This window comes from Falco naumanni, chromosome 4, assembly GCF_017639655.2.
Source record: "Falco naumanni isolate bFalNau1 chromosome 4, bFalNau1.pat, whole genome shotgun sequence".
Taxonomy (NCBI): Eukaryota; Metazoa; Chordata; class Aves; order Falconiformes; family Falconidae; genus Falco; species Falco naumanni.
Genome location: NC_054057.1, coordinates 44,805,805 through 44,829,877, shown reverse-complemented (window position 1 = coordinate 44,829,877; position 24,073 = coordinate 44,805,805). Strand labels below are relative to the sequence as shown.

The 24,073-nt window shown below is 40.8% G+C and overlaps 1 protein-coding gene across 1 annotated transcript; it reads right to left on the bottom strand.

The window, feature by feature from the left end:
• Window positions 1-6,594: 6,594 nt before the first annotated feature.
• RAB18 (RAB18, member RAS oncogene family) lies at window positions 6,595-22,105 on the bottom strand. The gene is made up of 7 exons (XM_040591648.1): window positions 21,948-22,105; window positions 19,165-19,220; window positions 13,366-13,427; window positions 11,419-11,491; window positions 9,461-9,579; window positions 9,315-9,381; window positions 6,595-7,826 (listed from the first exon to the last, which is right to left on the bottom strand). The coding sequence occupies exons 1-7, from the start codon at window positions 22,013-22,015 to the stop codon at window positions 7,648-7,650; spliced, it is 624 nt and encodes a 207-aa protein (XP_040447582.1). The 5' UTR covers window positions 22,016-22,105; the 3' UTR covers window positions 6,595-7,647.
• Between the last annotated feature and the right edge of the window lie 1,968 nt (window positions 22,106-24,073).

Genomic DNA, 24,073 nt, shown 5'->3' with positions numbered 1-24,073 from the left:
TAGGAGAAAAAAAATAGCATGGTAGGAAGGTGCTCCTGCCCCTGGAGCCAGGTCAGTCAGTCAGACCTTGCAGCCAGAGCAGGTCCATTCCCAAGTACGCTCCCTGCGGCACCAAACCAGAGAAGACCCAGGAAGCAGCCTGGTTTCTGGAGGGGGGTGTTCAACCATTGAACTCTCTGTTCCTTCAGATGGGGTGCCACCGGTACCTGAACCATCTCCCACATCTGTGTCACACCAACAGCGTACTCACACCCTTACTCATTTACCATCTTTCTACCTGGATTGCTACATACGTAGAGGGAGGACAGGCATTCAGGCCTGACACAAAAGGGTACTGTTACATCTTCTGGTTCACAAAAGAAACAGCAATATGCCAAGATAATAGCATTATTGCGGCCATTCCGTGGACCTGGAAAAGGATTTCCGTGCCTTAACACATGCCTTTTCCAAACAGATCTGCTAATTTAGTAAGCCTTCACTCTCCTACAAGCTTTTACACAAACAAAACCGTAAGTTACAGAAAAGCCTGTATGAGTAATGACTGTGGTCTTGAAAACAATTTAATTCAAACATTATTGCCAAAGCTTGAACACTCCCAGTGCTCCAACAGATTACTTTGGGAACTGAGAGACCATTATTAACACTTCCTAAAACCCAGAAGGTCCTGTACTGAACCAGTTTGGCTCTGCAACTTTCTAGACTCTTCCCTATGTGCCCTGTGGCTACATTTAAACTCCGCCACCTGTGAGGACATTTTAGCCCCCAGGCCCACATGGCCCAGCTGCCCTCTGATCCCAGCTCAGGATGAGACCTGGGTCTGTACCTTTGCCTTGTCCCAGGGGTCCTGGCAGAGGGACACCAGTGTGTTGCAGGCCAGACAGGAGCCAAGCACCTGAGGGGAGCTGCTGATGAAGTGTGACCGCAGCACGCTGTGGGACAGGCATGCTCCACAGCTGTGAGGGACATGGCAGAGACTGCCTTAGAGTACAGCTTAAAACAGCAGAGAAAGGGAAAGGAAGCCACTCTCCCAAGCTCCGTGCTAGGAGAGGCCATTTGCTACTACTGCTCGAGGTACGCTTTCCTCCACCTATCAGTCCCTACCCCTCCAGAAGAAAATTGGTCAAACTCTTTCTAAAACAGTTACCCACATGTCTTCTTGTGCTTACACCACTCAGCTACAGGAGCACTTCATCAACAACGTTGCCAGCAGTGCTGCAAAGCACAACCTTGCCAAGATTAAGCTTCCCAACTTTTTTAAAAGCAATTCAACCATTTCCAAGTCAACATATTTTGCTGTATTTTCTTTATCAAATGAACAACCCAAAAGGCTAAGATTAAATATTAAATTAATATTAAATTAATTTAATATTAAAACAGTTTCTTTCTACCTGAAAACTAGACATAAACCAGGTAGTTTCACGAGTGGAACAGAACTCAGCCGAGTTCACTGAACTCACTGAATGACTGAAAAATATGCACGCCCACTACAAACTGCAGTTATCAGTGCTTTCTTTGAGGCAGCACACCTATGAAACTTAAAAACATAAACCTGCAAGTTTTACCATGAAATCTTCACTGTTTGTTAAGATCCGCCCAAGAGCGCTCTCATCTCCAACCCCCAGTCCCCCAGTGCAGTGGAAATTCTGCGGTCAGCATCTCTGACGCCTCCCAGTCTGTATTGCGAGGTGTATCTGTGTTTTGCTTCAATTGCATTGACGTTGGCAGCCACACAGGTTTTCAGACCTCTTACCACGTCCACAAAAAGCAGGTGGGTACTGCAGGGCCTTTCTGTGGCTTTGTCTAGAGAAACAGTGCTGTTAACCCACCTCTGAAACACCAGCAGATTGCCTAGCACAAGATGACCCCAAGCCTTCCCTTCCTGAGGAGTCTTCAGATCAAAAGGATCTCATTTTCCACACCCTACAGGAGGTAACAACATTTCTTCCAAACCGCTCCCACCCCATCTCTTACAATATTCTGACACAACACCACATCAGGTTTCTTGAGCAATGTGCCACACAGTACAGGTCTGTCACTGTCCAACACACACAGCCACCACCATCAGCCGTTACCAAACTCCATCAGGAATTCAGCTTCCCTGAAGTACAGCGTACCAGTCTCTGTGGTGCAGCCGGTTAGCGCGTCGGGCTGTTAACCGAAAGGCTGGTGGTTTGAGCCCACCCAGGGATGAGCCCCTTTCTAAGGGCCAATGCAGAACCTCAGTGAGGCCCAGCACTGGGAAGCACCAAGTCCTGCCCCCAGGGAGGAACAACCCCAGGCACCAGTCCAGGCTGGGGCCACCCAGCTGGGCAGCAGCCTGGAAGGAAAGGACCTGGGGTCCTGGTTAGACACCAAGTGAACATGAGCCAGCAAAGTGCCCTTGCAACCAGGCAGCCAACGGTCTCTCCGGCAGCATCAAGACCACCAGTTGCCGCTGGTTGAAGACCCAGTGATCTTTGCCTTCTGCTCAGCGCTCCTGAGGCCGTACCTGGAGTGCTGTGTCCAGTTCCAGGCTCCCCAGTACAACAGAGGCATAGACATACCAGAGACAGTCCAAGGAAGGGCCACAAGGATGATTAAGGGACCGGAGCATCCCTCCCATGAGGAAAGGCCGAGTTCAGCCAGGAAAAGGCTCACGGGGCATCTTACTCATGTATATAAACATCTGAAGGGAGGCTGCAGAGAGGATGGAACCAGGCTTTTTTCAGTGGTGCCCAGTGGCAGGACAAGAGGCAACGGGCACAAACTGGAACACAGGAGGTTCCAGCTGACTATCAGGAAACAGTTTTTCACTGTGAGGGTGACTGAGCACTGGCACAAGTTGCCCAGGGAGGTTGTAGAGTCCCCCTCCTTGGAGATACTCAGAAGCTGTCTGGACACAGTCCTGCACAACTGGCTCTAGCCTCTATCTTAGCAGGGGGGTTGGACCAGATGACCTCCAGAGCCCCCTTCGAACCTCAACCATTTCATCCGTGTTCAGCATACTGTTCAGGACGAAAATCCAAGTCAAATCACATCTAGGCAGATGTGATCTCTGACCTCTGGCACCCTGAGTACCCAGTCAATCTCTAACTTCAGCTTTGATTTCATACCAGGCTCAACCATTACCAGTATACAAAGCCTAACTCTTCCCTCTATAGGCATCCTTCCTTCTGTTTTTCTGGATGACACCTGCCCACAGGTCATACCTACCCTGAATTAAAACCATTTATTGTGTTTGAAGCTGAAGTTCAGAGATTATACATAATCCTTAACCAATATAAAATATTAATATATAAATTGGGTTTATAAGATTATGTATTTTGAAGTATTAACAAAGTATATCTGATATTTATATTAAATATGCTTATTCTGTGTTATTTATTATAGTATGTGTTAGACATTAGATGTGTTATATATTATTAAAACTGCCTTCACAGTTCAGGCAGTTGCTACAGCTCCTCCCTGAACCCCAGTTTACAGCTTTGCTCCTAATTCTTAGTAATGAGAAGCTCCAGATCTAGGTATGTTGAAGAAGTTTCATGCTGTCAAGAACATCCTGATAGCCACACTCCTCATATCAGAAAGTCCAGTCTGACGTGCACTGAGAACTGGGAACGAAGCATTGCCATCAAAAGGATCCAGACTTGTTCCCAGAACCAAGTAAATCCAGAGCCGATTGCACAGAAAACTCCAGATTTCCTTCCAAGCATGATTTGACACTTTAAGGGTTGTTCTGAGTTGTGGGGGTTTTTTTACGCTTCAAAAATAAAGAACTAGAGCCTGAGAGTTCTAGAATGTCACTAAGAATTTCACTATCATTGTATGTAAAACGTGCATAGATGCCACAGAAACTAGTAGTACAAGAAAAATCTTCAGTTAATCACCATGACCATTTTCACTTCAACAGAAAGGACCAGATGTTTCTCAGGCACAAGGACAAAACTTCTTACTCTTGCATTAAAGTCAGCCACAGAACATAAGCACACAGCAGTTCAGAAACCTGCCTTCTCCCGTTTTTTTCCCCTGTATAATGCCTAATTGATTTTTAATTACGGTGCCACAGGTACTCAGGAGGAAGGTACATGGAAACCTTAGAAAACTTGGAACAGTTTTAATGGAGAGCTTACCTCTTCCCTCCCTCCAAAAAAAGCTAATAGTGTTGAAAAGTGATCAGGAAAAACACCTTACATTTTGCCCTTGAAGGCTCAGCTAGCTCTGAAAACCATGTGATGATTTGTCCAGCAACATCAAGAAGCCTTGCTTATTGACATCTTCATGAAGGACTGCAACATGCTGAAAACTACTGCAGGAGCTTTGAACAAGATAGCATATATAGGCTGGATGCAGCACCTTGAACATTTGTATCAATCTTCCAGTAGTTAAATAGCAGTAACTGGTGCTGATCACAACACAGGCTGCTCAAGTTTTGCAAGTGTTTGAAAATGTGCATTGCATTCAGCCTGAAAACATAGAATTATTACACTAAACTATGGGGCAAGATTAGAAGGATTGCTGTTGTTCACTATATACCAGGTTACTGGCAAACAAGGGAACTAACCAAATGAAGTATACAGAGTAATTACCACTGTGGTATGTGATGGCAGCAAGACCACCTCTGTTTCCTGAAGTTCTGCCAAGGCTGATGAGACAGTCATTGGTATTGTTTGGCGACTTACGGAACTCACGTTTTCATTTTATGAAGACTTACTTTGAGCCGGCTGTTCATCTCATTATTGCAGCAGAATAGGAAAAGTGATGCTGTAGTTTGGATAAAAGCCCCACTAGCAATAAAATATATAAAAAAAAGCCTCTTGAAATCTCCACCAGAAGCTTGTCCACCTCCCGACGCAACTGCTATACCATATTCTTCCAGGCTAGTGTAAAGACTACAGAAAGCCTCTGTCAGCCACAAGTACTTAATTTTTTTAGTATTGACTACAGAGTAAATGAACTGGAAACAACTTCAGTTCAACAGTCTTCCATGATCATGTAAGATTTCTCCGTTACCTCATTCTGGTTTAGTATTTTCTTTTATAAAACTACCTGCCATGGAAATGGACACATTCCCATTACTTGATGGAGAGTAAACAATAGCTATCTCCATTATCCCTCAGCTACCTACTGAGGTAGGCTGAAGAATTTCTTGCGCTTACTTCTCTGATTGCAACACTCAATACTCCACAAAGACACAGGCTTGAATCAGTATTAAGCAGAGGTTATGATACGACTTGCAATAGTTTCTGATATACTTGCATTACATCTACAACCGTGAAAGCGCACTTGGAGATGGAGATAACGGTGATAGTTCTGACCTGCAAAGTCTTTACTTTGAATAATAAATAAAAGCAAAGTCTTCACTTTGAAAGTAAAGACAGCAGCTCTCACCCCACCCCCATAAAAAAGGGAGAGAGAAGAGGAAGGATATTAAAAAAAGTAAAAATAATTGTTGTTAAACTTACTCTGACAAATACTGGAAGCACAGGAACCCAACCCTCCAGTATACTGCTCCTTGACAGAACAATGACGAAAGGACATAAGACCCTAGGAAAAGCCGTTTTTCAGGGACATAACCAAACATGCTTAAAAGATGAAGATGGACAATCAAGCTGCAACTCAATTAGAAAACATCTGCTTTAAAAAAAAAATAGAGAGCTAACTGCTTTGTCTCACAAAATACGCTGTTTCAGAAGAGTCCTCTCAGAAAAATTTTGCACAGGAAAATGACTTGATTCTTTTGCAGAACAATGGCCACTATTCAGAGTGCCCTGCAGTTCCTCCCTTTGACAAGAGCTGTCAGATCTGGCAAAGGCAGGGCAAAAGATGAATCCAGGTCCTGTGATAAAAGGACCTTTTGTGAGACACTGAAAATTCAGCCTCTTCTCACCACAGGGATGCACCCACACTAGGGGAAAAACAGGTAAGGAAATACATTACAGGCATCTGCCAGCCTTATGATACTTGCCCAATATTACTGAAAACGTACTAAAATAAATTATTCTGAGTTTGACTGCTCCTACAAGTTTCCTCTGTTGCTAGCCTACAAAAACCAAAATCCTTTGATCTCAATGCTAACAAACAAGATTTGCTCAGACCACATATTCTGCATGAAACAGTAATACAAAGCTAACATTTTAATACAATATGAATGTATATTTAATATTAATTACATTTACATATTTAAATTATCCTACTACATCAACAATACTATAGATACAATAATTGGTAAAAACAACTAGCATGGTTAAGTCTTCAAGTTTTGGTATTGTTTTCTAGCAAGTGTAAAACAGAATAGAAAACAGTTTCCATGTGAAGAATAAAGTGTATTTTAACAGAAGCAGCCAAGACCTGCTGCGAAATACAGATCATGTATGCTGACCTTTACACAAAACCTTGCAGTAATAAGAGGTACTGTCTTTCACTGTATGTACAAGAAACTGCCCAATAGTTCAGTTACTGATTGCACTATATGATTATTAAAAAAAAAAAACACAGCATCCTTGTCTTGCCCTTCAGAAATCAGAAATAATTTGTCCATAAGAAGTGACCTTGTTTAAACTGTTATGTGCTAGAAAATATACAACTCTACAATAGGAAGTGGTTAGAAAAGTTGAATACTGTGGAAAAAAATTTATTAGTCTATACAAGTCTTCTGAAACAAACTATTAGCTTTGATACAGTAAATTCAAGTGAATACTCATTGCAACAGTATTTTTCCATACAGAGATCAAGTTCTGTGTCTGTGACAGAAGTTTTATTTCTGAACAAGTAGCCGCACAAAGCAGACGTGAGAGATCTTCACAGCCACAGTGAGCTACAGTTTGAGATAAAAGTTATATTGCAAACATTTAGGAAAATTAGGCATCCGTACTGAAGTGTGCCAAACTGATTAACAATGAAAGAACAAAGATGTCATTCAGACCCCTTGCCAATAATGAAGCCTTTCTACAGTAAGTCTAAAGTAGACCGCATTGTAAAAACCTAGAGTGCAAGAGTACCACAAATTTAGTATATAAATATCACAGGATTAAAACTCCAGTTAAGCCATAAACTGAAGTGATGATTAAAAAGAAAAAATGAAAGGAAGCTTTCCAAGCATCTCTTCAAGAAGGTGCTGATACCAACAATGGCCTTTGCCAATTTGTATTTCAGACAGCTCTGCTGAAAGACAAAAATTTAGCAGATTTGTCTAAGAACTGTACAATTTTGCTGTTTTTAATACCATAAAATAGCATTTACTAGAAGAGATGAAATGTAACATTTATAGCTCACACTGGTTTCAAGATCTGTGCACACTATATAGTTCTATAATTTCAAGGGTATTTAAAAATAAGACAAAGAACATACAATGCAGTAATGTATTTCTGCTAGATGGATTTGTTTGGAATAGTTAAACAATGAATGTATACAGTCATAAAATTTTTAGTGCATTTGTTCTTGCACATTATTTATGCTACTTATAAAAACCTGAAGATTGCAAACTGGGCATGCTTACCATAACATTTTCAAACTGAAAGCTGCAGAACATTTTTCCTACAAGTGTTCACTGCCATGATACAAAACAAATATGTGCAAACTGCAAGGTCCCTAAAAATAGCATTTAATGAATTTATGTACAGAAGGATGTCACTATCTGTTTAAATATGCAAAGAATAAGCTTCCCAAAGTTTATAACATAGAACAATATCCACCACATGCTCCTCCTCCTCCATATCCTTCTTCCTTGTTTGATAACTTCACACCTCTGTTTTGGCTCTCACTCTCCCACAGTCCAGGAGTCTGAATGATTTTTTCAACAAGTTCTTCAAAGGCACACTGTACACCGTCACAGGTTTTTGCACTTGCCTCTGGAGAAGGGACACAAGAAGTTAAGTGTCAGCATAGCTTCTAGTAACTTCTTTAGTATTTCTTTCAGTTAATTCTCAGCCTACAACCTAGACTTACAACTCTACATTATATTCTATAACAACATAGCACTGCCAGAATTAGCAGGTATGCTATCTGCCACCACATAAGGCAGCACCTCAAGATTCTTAATAGAAGAGCTTCCAAGTTGAATGTCACTAGAATATAGAGAGAGACAGCTATAGCTTAGCTTTATCTTAGTGTGAAACGCACTTCAGTAGGAAAGAGGGCTCTACTTAAGGTGTCTGATAAACTTGGTTGCTGTTCTGCATTTCAGTTCTGTACATTAGCCATAACTGAAGTACCACCGTACCGTAAGAAACAAGGATCCATACTACAGGATTCTGGATCAGCCTCCATGATACAACTCAACTGATAAAAGCCAGTAAGAGATGACATTTCTTCTGCAGTTAGCAGAATTCTAGGTAAATTCACTCGGGAGCCTTACTCTGGCTAAGCCCAAGAAATATGCTGACAGGCTATGTTATGAGAGCCACAGTTACCATCTGAAACTGTTCAGTCCCACTAGGGCTTGCCCTGTTCTTCTACACAGTCATGCACATACTTCACATATGTAGCATGCGGATACATATATTCAGTTAGTTTAATTTTCATGTTTCTTTCCACCTTTCATCCACTTAACAGCTTGTGCCTCAAATTTAACTACTCCTTCCATATATGACACTGTAGCCAAAAAGAAACACTGCAAAGTACTAGACAAAATACATCATTAGTCAGACAGGAAGAACATAAGTCCAAGTACAGGACATGCCAGTGAACTGCTCTGCTACTGGAGTAGTGGTCCCTGCTGATCCTCAAATGAAACACACAACAAATTTATGCATAAAGCATCACTTCACCACCCACTTTAATTTACTACAAAGCTTTGCCCACAAGACCCATCTCATTATGCAGCAATAGGAGACTAACATATTTGCTCCAGTCATGATTATGTCATTATTCAATCCCACCCACCATTTATCCATTGATTATATTCCTACCTATTTTTACATCCCAGATCTAATACAGATTTCTGTCAAGTACCACCTCTTTTGCTATACTGAAAGCTGGCCGCTAGTACCAATTCCCCCTCTTTCATTTTGCTTCTGTTATTAATTTAGCAAGTCAGTTGGGAAAAGAAGTCAGACAAAACCCCAAACAGGTTTTATCAAACTACAGTAGAGCTGCATTCTGCCCTTAATCCTCATGAATTTCAATACACATGTCCACAGTTAGAAGAGATATCTGGATATATTTAGGGAGAATTTAAAAAAAAAAAAATAATGGGAAAACCTATTGCCTTTCTATCTACTGCAGCTGAGAAATATCATCAATTGGATCATACATATAAAGACTATCTGTCCTACAGATGATATTTTTCATTATGTAACAAAAATCAAGTAAGATCCCTGCAAATATCTGTAACATACCTATGAACAACATGGAATGTTTTCTTGCGAATTTGAGACCTTCATTTCTGTCAACTTCACGGTTTTCCTAGAATAAGAAGCAGCATTAATATGCATTATTAACAAAATACACCAACAGATTACTTAATGCAGTTGAATTTGATTACCTTATCAATCTTGTTTCCAACTAGCATTTTCACTATGTCATTCCTTGTGCAGTATGTTTCCAGTTCATTTAACCAGTTATCCAGCTTGACAAAAGTATCTCTTCTGGTGACATCATAAACTGAAACACACCAGCAATATTTTTTCCACAATATTTTTCCAAGAAATACAGTTTATGTTAAAAAAGAGCAAAAATTATGGTTTTTTTGAATAAGAAAACTGAAGGAGTCCCAAAGATTCCATTTTACTTACTACAGCAAGACAATAATAGGAAAAATGTTGAACATCCAACAGCTCAAATAACTGATGATACTAATGCGGAACAACTCTAAGATTCAGTCATCTATTGAGACTACTCCGACTAATTTATCTTGACATCCAAGCTTACAGGCTAGAGATTATCATTTTCCAAAAAATTTTATACTTGCAGACAGATCCTGAGGTAGAATACTTAACTTCACTACACAAAAGATATGCAAAGAGGATGGCATAAACTTCTGCACTGAGTTAGTGATAGTTAAGACTCAACAGCACTGCTATGCTACTGATTTGGCTTAAAAAAAAAAAAAAAGTGACCCGATCACCAAATCTTCACAAATATTACCGAACCAGTGCTGAATTTTCAGCATTTCAGTGTTTCAAACTATTTAGCATTTGTGTGGGATATAACTAATAAGCCATGCTAGGAGCAGAAAGGGCAGACAAAAAGCAGACTTTGTTAAACCTAAAATGCACCATCCAGCAACTATCTAATAGCTACCATTTCAAGCTATGAAAGTACTTTTTCCTTCATTCTCACATCCCATATGCACACAGGCATAAATAGTTGGTTTCACTCAAGTCTACAGCTTGGCCTGCATGAAACAACCTTATTTTTATGAAGTCATTTAACAAAGAAACAAATCAGGAGATTACTAAATAAAATGAGAAAGCAAATCTCAACAGCAGGACTTGCTAGCTCCCCAACAGTGCTTATTTACTTTTACAGCTTTCAACAGGAAGTGACAGGTTCAGTGCCAGCAATTAAGTGACTCAATAAGACATGCTTTGACAGCATCTCCCTATACCAGGATGATAATGCAACCCAGACTTGAGAAATAGTACATACAAAACAAAACCTACCAGGAAGAGTCATGACAGAGGTTATTCTAAATGAAACAATTTAACTGGACACAATACCTTACCAAGAATCTCTCAAGTCAGACAACTTCAAAAAAAAAATAAAATTAAAACTTACTTCCCTGCCCTTACTTTAGCCAGCTCTTCACTTCTAGCAGTGGAGAAGCAGAACTTCAGAGCTCAGTGCCTAGTTAACATGTTTCCATACACAAAAGAAAAGCAAGAGGCTTCACTGTGAAGCTGCAGTTACGGGTTTTGGCCAGAGTTTCTCCTACACAGACTGATGCTTTTTATGCTAGCAGGTAGCCTTTTCTAAGTGATTCTGACTGTGTAATATCCCATCAGTATAGAGACACAAATAGCAAAAAATTCCAGTCGGACTCCAGTGTTTGTATTAATTTCATTAAGAACAAGGAACAGGAAGAAGAAAGACAGAAAGCCATATATATACACCAATACAGAAAGAATACACCCAGGAGAAAAGAAAAATAAATTTATTTATTTATTTTTTACTCTGGGCTAGTAAGCACAGACAAAAAACCAAAAGTAATAAATAAAAAGCAAATTCCTGTCAGCAGGAAAAGCTCCAAGCTATCCCTTCAAATAGCAGTAGCTTTTAATCTCATGCAAAAATCAGTGGTTCTCAGGCCAATGAGACTGACCATGTGAGAAAGAGGTCAGACAACAAATTCAGGATCCTTTAATACAGAAGTTGTTCAACACAGATACAATGATTTTTTAATATCAGTTAGGTATTATAGAAAGGTTACGTGAGTTTATGTAACTCCAGTGCATGAGAAAACCACAAACTTATTCCAAATGGCATCAAAGCTACACTTACCGAGGATAACACCTTGTGCACCTCTATAGTAACTGGGTGTTAGTGTCCTGAACCGCTCCTGACCTGCAGTATCCTAAAAAGACATTCAGAAAGTTCCATTATTCAGAATGAGCAGAATCCAGTTTAACTCTCAGGTATTCTGTTTGTAATGAACATACAAAGTAAGATTCAAAGTACATTCCACTATCAGATTAACTGAGCTGATACTCTCCCCTGCTGTTTTACAGCATGTTAACTTTGAGTTTTTATGTAGCTTATCCTGGGAAACACCTTTAAACCGTTAGGTGCTGTAAATAACTGGACTATGTAGCAGTAAGACAACCACTTCTGCAGAAGCATTTGATCTGCAGCTAGTACAGCAGCAATCCCTAAGAAAGAAGCAAAGCTGCAGTACTAATTAAGACTTCCTAACAAGCATCAAAACCCATGGCAACAAAACTAGTTCCCTCACTTTAATCACTTTGATCCAATTAAATTTGATTCAGTGCCAGGGTAAATGCATTTAACATGCTATGACACAGCAGAAGCAGAAATAAGTCAGAGGTTTTTCTAGTTTTAAGTAAAGTTGAATTTACATCCTCAAATTTAAGGTGCCAACAGCTCTGCAAAAAAACCCAGATATTAGAATGCTGTCTTCCTATCAGAGACAAGTTATAGTGCACACTCACTGGAGACTTTATGCACAGGAAGTTTAAATAACTTCATCCAGGTTACCACAGGTTAAAAGCAACACATGAAACACTGTGGATTCAAAACAGTTCCCTGCCAAAGAACCTGAAAAACTGAACTGGACTTCCAACCTTCTACAAGTCACTGAGACCATCCCAAACATCTCGAACTAGTTTTGTGTCATGATACACCTTCAGAATCTTTTCTCTTCCAGTTTACCTCAGAACAATTCATCCATATTCACCAACATGAAAGAAGATAAACCCTAAACTAGTCCTATGTAGTATTTTTCATCCCATGATTACTCATCATTCTGCCATCAGTCTAGTTTTCCTCCTATGTGTTTGTCTGTCAAGTTGTTCCAGTTATTTTCTTGTCAAATCCATTTATTTCAGCGATGATTACTTTTGTCACAATAAGGCATAAGCCCTGTTTGTCAGTCAAGGTATGAAATCCCCTCAAAGCAACAGAAGTATTGCAACATGTATTTCACATTTTCCTACTATTTCTCAAGGAAGTAAAGGTCAAGTATCTTGCTTATATATGAAACGAGGTTTTATTCTTGCTTGCTACAAGAAGTCACAACTGGGTCTGAATATTTAAAAGATGCTTCAAGTCACACAAGTGTGGGGGCTGGTTTGCAGAATGGAGAATGTTTAAAACAAGCACTGACTCTCCCTCTTTTAGCTGCGTCTGCTACAAGTAACACTGACCTCAAGCCTATAAAAGTCTTTATATAATCGCTAGGAAGTTTTTAGGCTAAAAATTGTTTCAAGAGGTAACATTTGAGCATGGAACAGTAATTCTTAACCTATAAATACACTACTAAATTTTGCCTAAAACATTTAGGTTAAGAAGCTTACCCTTTTAAAACCTGTCAAGTACAGACGAAAACAATGTATACAGGGAAGTCTCAGATCAGCAACAGGTCTTTAGAAGTTAAAAAATTAATTACTCATTAAAAAAATAATCTAGGAATAGCCACATACACTGTTTTAAAGTCCAACTGACACAGTGCCATTTTACTCATCCTTTTCTCTACTCTTACTGCAACCAGACCTGGCATCCATGCTGCAGAAGCAGCTCATAGGCAACAGAATTACCCCGTTGGCCAGCTGTCCCACAGTTCATTCCACCTTCTGAATCATTCAGTATTAACCTTCCACTCCTCCTAATTGCCCTCACATTAAATAGATAAGGATTCTATACAAACTGTACATTATACAAGCCATCACTATTCCTAAAGCAAAGAATACATTAAGAACTTCAGACACTTACCCATATTGCCAGTTTGGCTTTGTTGCCATCAACTGAAATAGTTTTCACCTTGAAGTCCACACCTACACAAGGAAAAACATTTTAGTTCCTCAAACAGACTGCAGCTATTTTTGAAAGCAAAAGTAAAATGAAAACAAACAAACAAAAAAATCAAACACAGAAAATAAGTCATCTTTTGACATGACCTGGAAGAGTAAGTTTCATTAGTTATTCACGAACCTTGTCCAAAACTCAAGGTCTTCTTGCTGACAGGCTTTTTGCAAAAGCCTAAGGGCCTTTTAAGCCACTGAACTCAAAAATATTTCATGGAAGGCATACAATACATATCCTGTATTAAAGCACATACTCCAGGACAAAGTTTATAATTCAAATGGATTCATTTTCTGTTCATTACTCATGTGTGTGTTCCCCTTGAATACGTTCATGGTCTTGAGGAACAACATACTTTCAAAATAAAGAAGCAAGCTACGTTCAGATATCTATTTTGCCCTGTTTCCCTATCTCAAACAATCTGACCAAATCCCATCAAGGTGATCATGTGGAGGTAAACCAATACAGAGAGTGACTCATCTACTACATGATTGCTATCCTGTGAGAAATAGATGACAGCAATTCCTCTAACACACATATCAAATAAGGTTCAGATGATTTGGAGATACTGGAATCCCCATGAGAGATGCTGGAACATCAGAGTTTCACCAATACCACACTCAAGTGACCAAACAAAAAAAACAGACAACGTGGTAACAGTTATGCTGTTGGCAAGTCATCTAGCTCAACATCTGACAATCTGCCACACACACTTTTTTTTTTTTTTTCAAATACACAAGAATTAACTAGCATCCTATCACTTGCCCAGGGACAAGCTGCACAAAACTCAAGCCAAGGACAAGATGTTAATGACTACAAATTTAAATGATATAACAACACATAACAGTTTGAGAGGCTGAGCAGTTATGATCCCTTCTGCTGTAGTTTAATCCTTAGGTTACCAATACCAAGTAACTGGAAGTATGCTTCAATTATTTTTGAGTGATTCTCACTCGCCACCAGGCAGCAGCCCTGAAATGTAGTACTGCGGAAAGCCGATACCTTTATATGAACAACTTTCAAGTTTAACCGCAAACATTTTACACTTTGACTTAAAATGGATATCATCATACCTGCTAGAAGACTAAGAATTTCTGGTTTAACTATTCTAACACAAAATGTTTAAGTAGGGTCCCATAATAAGTGCACTGCACTTGTATTCCCAAGGCCATGCAGATTACAAGCAAGTGCAAACAGCTGCCAAAACACATTCAACTTAGCTACAGAGGGTACAGGGGACGCTTAAGAAACTGCACATTGCAGGCAGATTTATGACTTCACGGTAACTGAGGTTTAAAAGAGCTTTATTTAAAAGAAGAGTACACACAATTTTTATTCTACAGTTTCAATGCTTCAGCTCACTAGTGTTTCCTGAAGTGTCAAGTGATTTTCAAACTACATTCTGTGCTGGAGGAAGCCCATACTCTTTTATTTCAAGTAAAATTTTGCCAAAGTACATTAACTTTTGAAGTGACTGAACAGAACTGGTTTTTCAGTTAACTTAGCAGTAATATAATGCTCCACACCATGCGCAAGGATGGCACATTGATCTAGAGTTACTTTCACAGGAAAAAATAGTCACTATTAACTTTGTTGTAAACAACAGTTCTCAGAACCTTACCTAGTTCATAGAAGTCTGCTACACTAGCAAGTTGACTCAAATCAATCCTAAAGAACATCCTGTCCTACCAAATTTTTTACCACTCAGCAGTAACTTTGAGATTAATAGAATCTCTTCTTCCACTGTAATTGCACATTTCTTTCTCTAAACTATAAAAATCACCATTGCTCAGCCAGGACATTCAACAGCTCACAGCGCACTCTTATCCAGTAGTCTCGACATCAAAACCTGTTAACTGCAAACATTACAAGTCTGTCAGATACTTAACACAAAAGTAGTTTCAAGAAGAAAAATGTTTTTTTTTCCTCAGGACAAACACATTGAGTGTATCTTGAAGCCACAGAATACTTCTCTCATTCAGTAAACAGATTCGGTATCTTGCACCTGGACACTTCTGCAATTTCCATTCAATGGAAAATGCATATACACTTTCATGTTAGCTTTGCTGATTGCTTAAAATTAAAAGCTAATGCTTTAAAGTCTGCATGAGCAATGCAGGTAAATTAAGAAATTACTGAATAAACCCCATGCATTACAGATTGATTACTGAAAAGCAGAAGTATAAAAATTAACTAATAGCACAGCAAAATGTATCATTTAAAGTGATCAAGTCTTCGTAAACCAAGGAGGTCAATACATACAAAACCCAGTTAACAAAATCTTTTAAATAACTAGGTTTTTGTTTATCAATCTGCCGTAAGAGGGCAAGCAGAAAAAATGTAGGGCTCAAGAAAAACTTGTTCAATTGAACAAACAGGGTACTTAATGTTCTCTAAATATTCCATGAAACAGACATGTTTGTGTGACAGGTATCAGTTCTGAGCTTGCAAGCGCAATATTTCCAGCCTTAACAACAGAAAGCTGGCAGTGCTTTCCATCGTGCCTTGGAAGGCAGCCAGAAACAAGACAGTACTACTAGGACTGTATTCCTGTGTGTTAACACCTACCACCTCTGCCAAATGCACTCGGCACTACATACTAACATGCTACAGACTTAATAGCTCTGTTATCTTTGCGCTGCTCATGCATTTAGGCCAGTATGCCATGCTTTTTTACAGGAAATGCAAAATCAGCTGGAATGCATTATTTGTGTTGCAGGTAACTGACAAGTTGGACAACTTTGAGTTGAAGGAATGCAAGTGCAAGGAAGGCTAAAAATTTAAAAGACATCAGATTTGTGCAATACATCACTTATGAAATAGGGATTGCACTGAACGCTTCTCTAGAATCTCTCATACAAAGAGCAAGCAAGTAAGGACAACAGAAAATACTGGGCTATATAGAGTCTTGTAAGATCCATGTGATGAAGCCTGGTGACAAATTATGCTCAAGAGAACACAAGATGACAGGCGATCTGCTAGGTTGAATAAAATATTGCAATGTTGAAATATTTGCCCAAGGCAGCTTATTCTTCTCAGAGTACCACAGGATTTTTTACAAAACTCTGAAGAAAAAAAACAACACACAAAACAATAGATTATGGTTTCATTTCAATTGCATCCAGTAGGTTTGTTCAAGCTATGAAGATAAGGCACATCTCAACAGGTCACTGCAAGGGACCAGCTGTGCTGGAGCCAAGGCTTTCCCCAGTGCTGTGGTTTTGCATGCAGTTGTCTGGGTTTTTTTTAAACATACAGCATGTTTTCAAATTAAAAAAATATAATCCCTTTAATCAGTTCAGCAGTCAGAATATAGATGACATTGAAAGATGACATTATTTGTAGTCAATCCATTCATTTTGGAAAAGCACCATACTCTGCAGTCTCAATAGGAAAGCCTCAAAATTATTTGAAAGCCTCTTCCATTCCCAAACTCAAAACAAAATAGTGTTTAATTAGCACAAAAAGAAATCCAGGTCAAGATTCACAAAGTGGCATTTCATTATCTTGTGAGTACCTGAAACTGGTATCCAGGACCTGTCTTCATGCAGTAGGAAACAGTCATCTCTTAAGAACTCACTCCAAGTACTTTATATGAACAACAAATCTTGCCCTGAATTTAAAGCCAGTATGTTGCTTCTTCGCAATACATTCACCAGAAAAATGGCAATGCCACAGTCCAGTAGTTTAAAAAAAGGAAAGAAGAAAATAAGTAAGAATGACCCAGCTTCTGTTCCCTTTTCCAGTTAAGTGGGGAAAAAAAAAAAAGAATGGAGCACTCATGTGGAATAGATTCCACACACCATACTACAGGACTTTCACAGCTGGGGTCACACTAACTCTACTGCACAATACTACTGCAAACACCAGCTAGGAGGGGCCTAACAGCTAGGGTGATCTAGGCCAGTGTTTGCTCAATCTCTAAAAACTTCCTTTTCCCGCCTAATGATGTTCATTCCAGATTAGTATATTTGTTTCAGAACTCAAACTCTATATGAAGTAATGCTCACATTGAATACTCTTCCTCCTTTTCCCCAACAGAAACAGAACAAGGTAGAACCTGCTAGTAGATCCTACTGCTGGCAGGGTAGGATCTGCCGATAGTAAACCTTGAGTTGTTGCTATTTTACTGCCAACAATTAGTTCCATACCTGCTTTTATGCAGTTTGACAACCCCTAAGGAGGAAGAGTTACTTCAGGAAATAATTCCTTAGTTTCTCAAATAGTGCAATAATATCAGTTTTTGACATTAAGAGTATTATGCATGAGCAATAGAATGAAAAAAAACCAACCAAAATTAACAAAAAAAAATCGTATCTCAATAAAGATGCCCACACTGAGACTAATCTATTGGTATCCAAAACATCATGAAAGCTAAAGTAGCTATTCTGTGCTGACTTCTGGCCCACACAGTTGGCATACCAAGAAGGTAACGTGATTTGAAGTATGTACAATGCCAAAACTATTTAGGCTGGAATACAAGACTGCCATCTTCACCACCTGGTCTATTCCGTTCCTGTTTCCTTCCACGCTATCCTTTCTCATGAACTGAGGCAGGGATACTTGCACAAGTTCATTTTCTACAAGCAATGAAATGAACAAAAACAGGCCATATTCCTCCTCTTGCCCGCTCAATGCTTTACATGAAGTAGTACTCCTGTATCTTATTAACATTAATGAAAAATAGATTAATTTATTGACTTCTTAACCAATTAGACAGAATTGGCTTTGTTTATAAACAGAGGAACTAAAAAAAAAAATTTGACAGAAGTCCTTAGTCAGAACTCTTCCTGCAGAAAAAGTAAAAACTGCAACTGAAATGCACTATGTGGAAGTGTCATCTCTATTTTCCATTACTTCAGTTATTAATTTGGCACAGAGCTGCATGACATTCTTAGAAGTTTCACTTTGCTTCCTTCGACAACTGTCTATACAGTATATTCTGCATTCTGGGTCACTCGCCTCCAGCACAACTGACTTCACTGTTGATAGGTATCATACCAACATAGCAATGACAAATCATTGTTTTTTTTCCCAGCAGCTCTAGATTCTGGCTCTCTTCCATTTTTCTCAAGAGTCTAGCTGCCAAGAAACTGATTACTAAGTAGGAGAGAAAAAGCCACATTGTAATTTTCTCCCTGTAGAAGAAAAGCAGAAAACACACAGAGCCCAGTACACTCTAGTATTGTCAACAGTTTTAAGAGCTAACATTCCCCACTAAACGGAGTCTTAAGTCTTCTTAAGATAGCTACCAAGTATCTTATCACATGGAACACGAGTTCTGGACAGCACTATTACTAAACAAACAACTTGACAGCTATCTTGCAGAGATAGATCAGTAGGAGACATAACAGTAGCTCTTACATTTCTATTGTAGCCTGAAATGCTGGCATGCAGCAAACTGCAGGTTGTTCCACTAGAGCTTTTCACTGCCCATACCTATGACTTCCACCTTCACGGTGAAAGGTGACATTTATAACTGTCTTCCTAGCCGAGGATGTATTTTTGCATAAAAGGGACAACTACAGGCCAGTACAGTCAACACTCTACACCAATTAGCACCTCATGCTAAATCTGCGTCCACATCATTCTTTCCTTACAGAGAAGCAGACATGTCTGAACTTTACAACTAGTTAGGCAAGTCTGAACAAATTACAATTCTATACTGAAGTTACAAATTTTTCTAAGGTAGCATCAGCACATACTCACCAATTGTTGCTGCAAGTTCTGGGTCAAACGTATCATCTGTGAACCGCAGCAGAAGGCTGATATGGAGGGAAGAAAAACAGGAGTTACTATTACTGCAGCATATTCACAGCTTCTGAGAAGCCTATAAACTGCAACTCTGAAAGTAACAGTAAGATCACACAGCTAAATAAAAACACTTCATTTTTTCCATAATTTCTCTCCTACAAAAAAACCCCAAAGATGTATAGTAGCAGTTCAAAGGAGTACAGTAGATATGCTCTGCTAGAAGAGACCTGAGCTCTTCTCTGCATCTACTACCGAATATCTGAATACAGAAGTGATTAAGGAACATGTAGATGTGATGCTTAGGGACATGGTTTAGGGGTGAACTTCGCAGCCCTGGGTTAATAGTCAGACTTGGCAATCTTAAAGGTCTTTTCCAACCTAAATGATTCTATGTCTCTTTGAAAACAAAGTATCACAAGTAGCTGTCAAATCAGTGGCTTGAACGGTCAGATGGTCTACGTCTCAAAGCATTTAACTTCTATCTTACGCTATTTTTGTTCTCCCAGAATTGACTACAAAAATAAGATTTTATTTTTGTTTCATACTCCCTCACATGGCATTTCTGTAAGCTTGAGAAGAAAATTGCAAGTCAGCTTTTCACCCCAGAAATAATTCCTTGAACTGGGCACACAGCAGAAAAGTAAGGACTACAATCATGAGAAATAAAGACACAGAAGTTTAAGAGTAGAATTAGCTCACCATTGTTTTGCAGTTTTGTAGATAAGGACTCTCATGTGCACAACATTTCCTCCTATCCTGATGGATGTTTGCTACCAATAGAAAAACAGCTACAACTAAGATTTACCAGCACGTCACACTGTAATAGTAGGGTCCCTCAAAGAGCTGCCCATAATGCCACTGTACTTGTGCCAAGTATAAATATTTTGGCAAGAGACAAAGATTCTCTGCATACAGTTTTTAAAATCATCAGTCTTATGCATCTGTGGCAAGTGTATATTACCATGTGGCAGGCAGCTGCTTGCTATGACTGACAGCTTCTATTCATTTCCAGGCTAGAAAAACAAAACAAAGCCCTATTTATTTTTCGTCTCCCTGGGTTTTTTTCTCTCCTCTCTTCTCTTTTTGCATGTGAATTTAGCAACCAAGTCCTTTTTAGCATTTGGACACAGTCCTGCATTGACAGAGAAGTGACTACTGAAATTCCTTTACTTCGGTAAGGCTGGGTGACAACTCTGAAGTTAACCACAGACCAACCTTTTTCCTGACTCTAGAACCCCAAAACCAAATGGCAGCTTTATTTACCAAAGAATAATTAAAATTAAAAAAAATTGACAGCACATAGTTTTTACTGGTACCTTCAGATGACTGTATCAGGATGCTATTTAAGAGCAGCTATTTTTAGCTAAAACTAAAACTAGTTTCACTCAAAACAAAATATGGAACCCTCATACTGCCACTAGAACAAAAACATCAGGCCCAGCCAACTACATTCTCCACCCTTCTTTCATATGCAGATATTCTCTTCTACAAAGTACTGAACACTCACAGGGACCAGGTTTAAGGCAGCATTTGGTTTATAAGTCAGGACTCCAACCACTTACTACACCACACTAACACAAGTTTTAACACTTGACCTTTTCTAGTCAAGTAATAAGTGACACAAATTCAGGAACAGTTCAATATTAAGTTCCTGTACCTGAACAACTGTCATGCTATTATGTCATAGCAATTTTATTTCCTTTACGTAAAAGTCTCTTTTAAGAACTTTTCTGATGTGAAGAAATAAAGTGTTTAAGTAGGTACGCAAAAACACTACATATTGTCTCAGGAAAAATTATTCCATATGGCCACATATAAAAGGGACGACCTCAACTAAAAGAAATTTGCACGGATCATGTGTCACTAGAGGCCTACTGTACTAGGTACTAGAACATCAATTCAGTAACTACCTCAAAAGAATGACTGTCAAGATTTTTAACAAAGAAAGGGTCTTTGTTCTAATTAGTAACTCACATGTTATTTAGGGTCACAGCAGAAGACTCAGATTACTGCCATAAAAACAGAAAATCTAACTTGACTACTGTGGAATGCTCCCAGATGATCTCCTGTATTTATATCCCACTTCCCTTATTAAAATCTATGGCACTAACATAAAAAGTTAAAAGAAAAAATAGTAAAAGACAAAAAAGGTAGCTTAAAAAAGAGCCGTGAAAAGGCCAGGGGATGGGGGGTGGAGTGGGGAATCAACCTCAAAGTACTCAAGAAAAAAGTATAATCGGCAGAGTTGCAGAACTACTTCGCTGCCTACTTTACATGTCCCTGTCCCCCTACACACACACCCAGCGCCGTGTCACTTGTGACTCTACATGTACATATTATGGACCAGATTAGCCTCACAGTGCTACGGCGATTACAGCCGCACCCATGTCTGTACGACACAAACTGTACAGCACACAGGGAGGCCCAGATTCCCCCGGCCAGGCCGGCGGAGCGCTGCTCCCTCCGTTTCCAACTGGATCAGACAGCAGCTCTCCCAGCCCCGCCGCGGACCGGCGGCCGGGGGAAGCCTACGGAGGAGGCCAGCAGCCCCGAGCTGGGGCAGCCTCCCGCCGGCAGGGGGGCCGGCCGAGAAGGGGAGTGGAAGCCCCCCCCCGCAGGGCCTGGCCCTCCTCAGGGGAGGCCGCGCCCAGGCCGGGCGGCCTCCGAGGCAGCGGCGGGGCCCGACCGGTGTCCCGCGTCGTGGCAGGAGAGGCTGGGGGAGGCGGGCGCCCCCTCACCTGGACTTGCCAACGCCGCTCTCGCCGATGATGAGGATCTTCAGGGTAGTCAGCACGTCCTCATCCATCCCGGCAGCGCGCCCGTCCCGACCCCGAACGACGCTCCCTGCGCAGGCTGCGGCGGCACCGCCTGCGCCTGCGCGCCGGCCGCCCGTTTTCAACCGCCCCCCCGCCGCCTGCGCCGCGCATGCGCCCGCCGCGGGGCAGCGGGAGACAAACACCCCCGCCCCTGCGGGCCGCGCGTGCGCAGAGGGGCGGGGCCGGGCCGAGCCGCCCGGGCTTCTCGGCGCTGGGGAAGGGCCCGCCCGGGCCGTCACCGCGCGCGTGCGTGCTGGGGCGCGGGCGCGGGCCGGTGAGGGGCCCGGGCCCAGGGGCCGGCGGTGCGCTCCTGGCAGGTTCCCTGCGAGGGGCTGCACTCCCGGGTGTTCAGCTTCTCTTCGGTCGGGATCGGTGGGGAAAGAAACGGGAGAAGCTTGCGGGATGGGGGGGCGCGTGGAACGCGTGAGGTGCACCATGGCAGCTAGCCAGCTTGTTGTTCCTCACAGCTGCTCGGGAACCCACCGCCAGCGAAACAGCCCTGTTTGATTGCAACCGCTGCTGTGTCCAGCAGTGTAGGCCAGTTGATACGTGACACTATATACTTCCCTGCCAGTGAAATCCTCCATCCTCTATTAAAAGCACTAAATGTTCTTCTGAAACTGTTTCCAGTGAGAAAGCCACTTTATAACCAATTCAGCTAACCCGCTATTACGGCTTGAAACCTACCTCAGACCATGTGTAAGCAAGTGCAACTCCTTTAAAACTCATCAAGTGCCTGTCTGATGTGGGTCTGAAATAGTCCTTCATCTGCGCTACCGTCCTGGGGCCAGCCGGGCAGCCTCTCCTCTCCAAGGACTGGCTCCATAGCACACCTACAAGGCCTTAGGCTCTTCTGAAGTCACAGGGAGTGAAAAAGGACAGGCTATGTCAGCAGTTTGCACTAGGCAGGTGTGCCGGTGAGGCTGTGGTGGTTTTTGTCAGAATGCCGGCTGCAGAGGGCATAGCTCTTCTAGCAAAGTCCTGATTTTGCTGGGCAGTTGCTTTCAACTGAGTTACAGGGTCAACACAGTGACCATTCTTTTGTGTTTGTGTGGTAAACATCTCCTGTGCCTTGCCTTCCACTTTCAGGATCTACTCTCCTGCCTCTTTTACCTCAAAACTAACTCCCAGGATGAGCACAATAATAATAATTATCCTATTAAATTATGGAGGCATGTTCTATAATTACACATGTGCAAATGGCTGGCTGTATTTATACCAGGCCTGTTTACTAGTAATACTCTGAGATTTCTTGAAGGTATGACTCAGTTTTTGTGGTTTGGATTGACCTTTGGAGTCATACAAGAAGCAGTATATCTATACTCTGTGGGTTTTGTTGTGTGTACGACCTGTGGGGTCTTAGCATGGAACAGGGTGAAAATTTGAATTTAGAAGGTGGACCCAACCAGCAAAGTAATCTACAGAGGATACTGGATCCCTTGAAGTCAGAGAGTATTTGTATTCTGGGATTTTATTTTTTCCCATTGTAGCCGGAGAAACAAACCATTCAATATAGATACTAGTCCTGATTCAGATTATAATTCTATACCTCACTTAGAACAAAGGGTTGGCCAGGATGGCATTCAGATCCTTAGCCTGAACGATAAGCATATGCAAGAAAAAGGAGGCAAAACTTGCCCTAAATGAACAGTCCCAAAGCTCATGCTTACGGATATGGTGCTTTAGGCTTTCCTAAGGCATGCTGTTTGAGGTGTTTCTCCATGTTGTCCTCCTTCAGGTGGAACTATATAGTGCCCTTGCTCTGAGATTGGATCTGACTGCTGCAATTGACCTGTTTGCTGTCTGTATATCTATTTTAACTCTGGAAAGCCAGGCCATGTTGTGCATTTTTCATCCCTATTACAGGAGCTAGTGGTAGTGTATAATTGAAGTTGCTCAGACTTAGCTCCTTCAAAATAAGAATATTATTTGTTCACTGAAAGGTGTAGATGTATAACAATGGGGTCAAAATATGTACTTATTTTCCTGTGAAGGTTTTGTAGGGTTTCTTCATTGAAGCCATCTCTGAGTTGGGAGAGACATCTAGC

Excerpts from the sequence above, each read along its gene's own strand:
- RAB18 (XM_040591648.1), bottom strand. The coding sequence starts at position 22,015 with ATGGATGAGGACGTGCTGACTACCCTGAAGATCCTCATCATCGGCGAG. Across the intron at positions 11,492-13,365 it reads AAGCCAAACTGGCAATATGG|GATACTGCAGGTCAGGAGCG; the intron begins GTAAGTGTCTGA and ends ATGTCTTTTTAG. Across the intron at positions 9,382-9,460 it reads TTGGAAACAAGATTGATAAG|GAAAACCGTGAAGTTGACAG; the intron begins GTAATCAAATTC and ends TTCTTATTCTAG.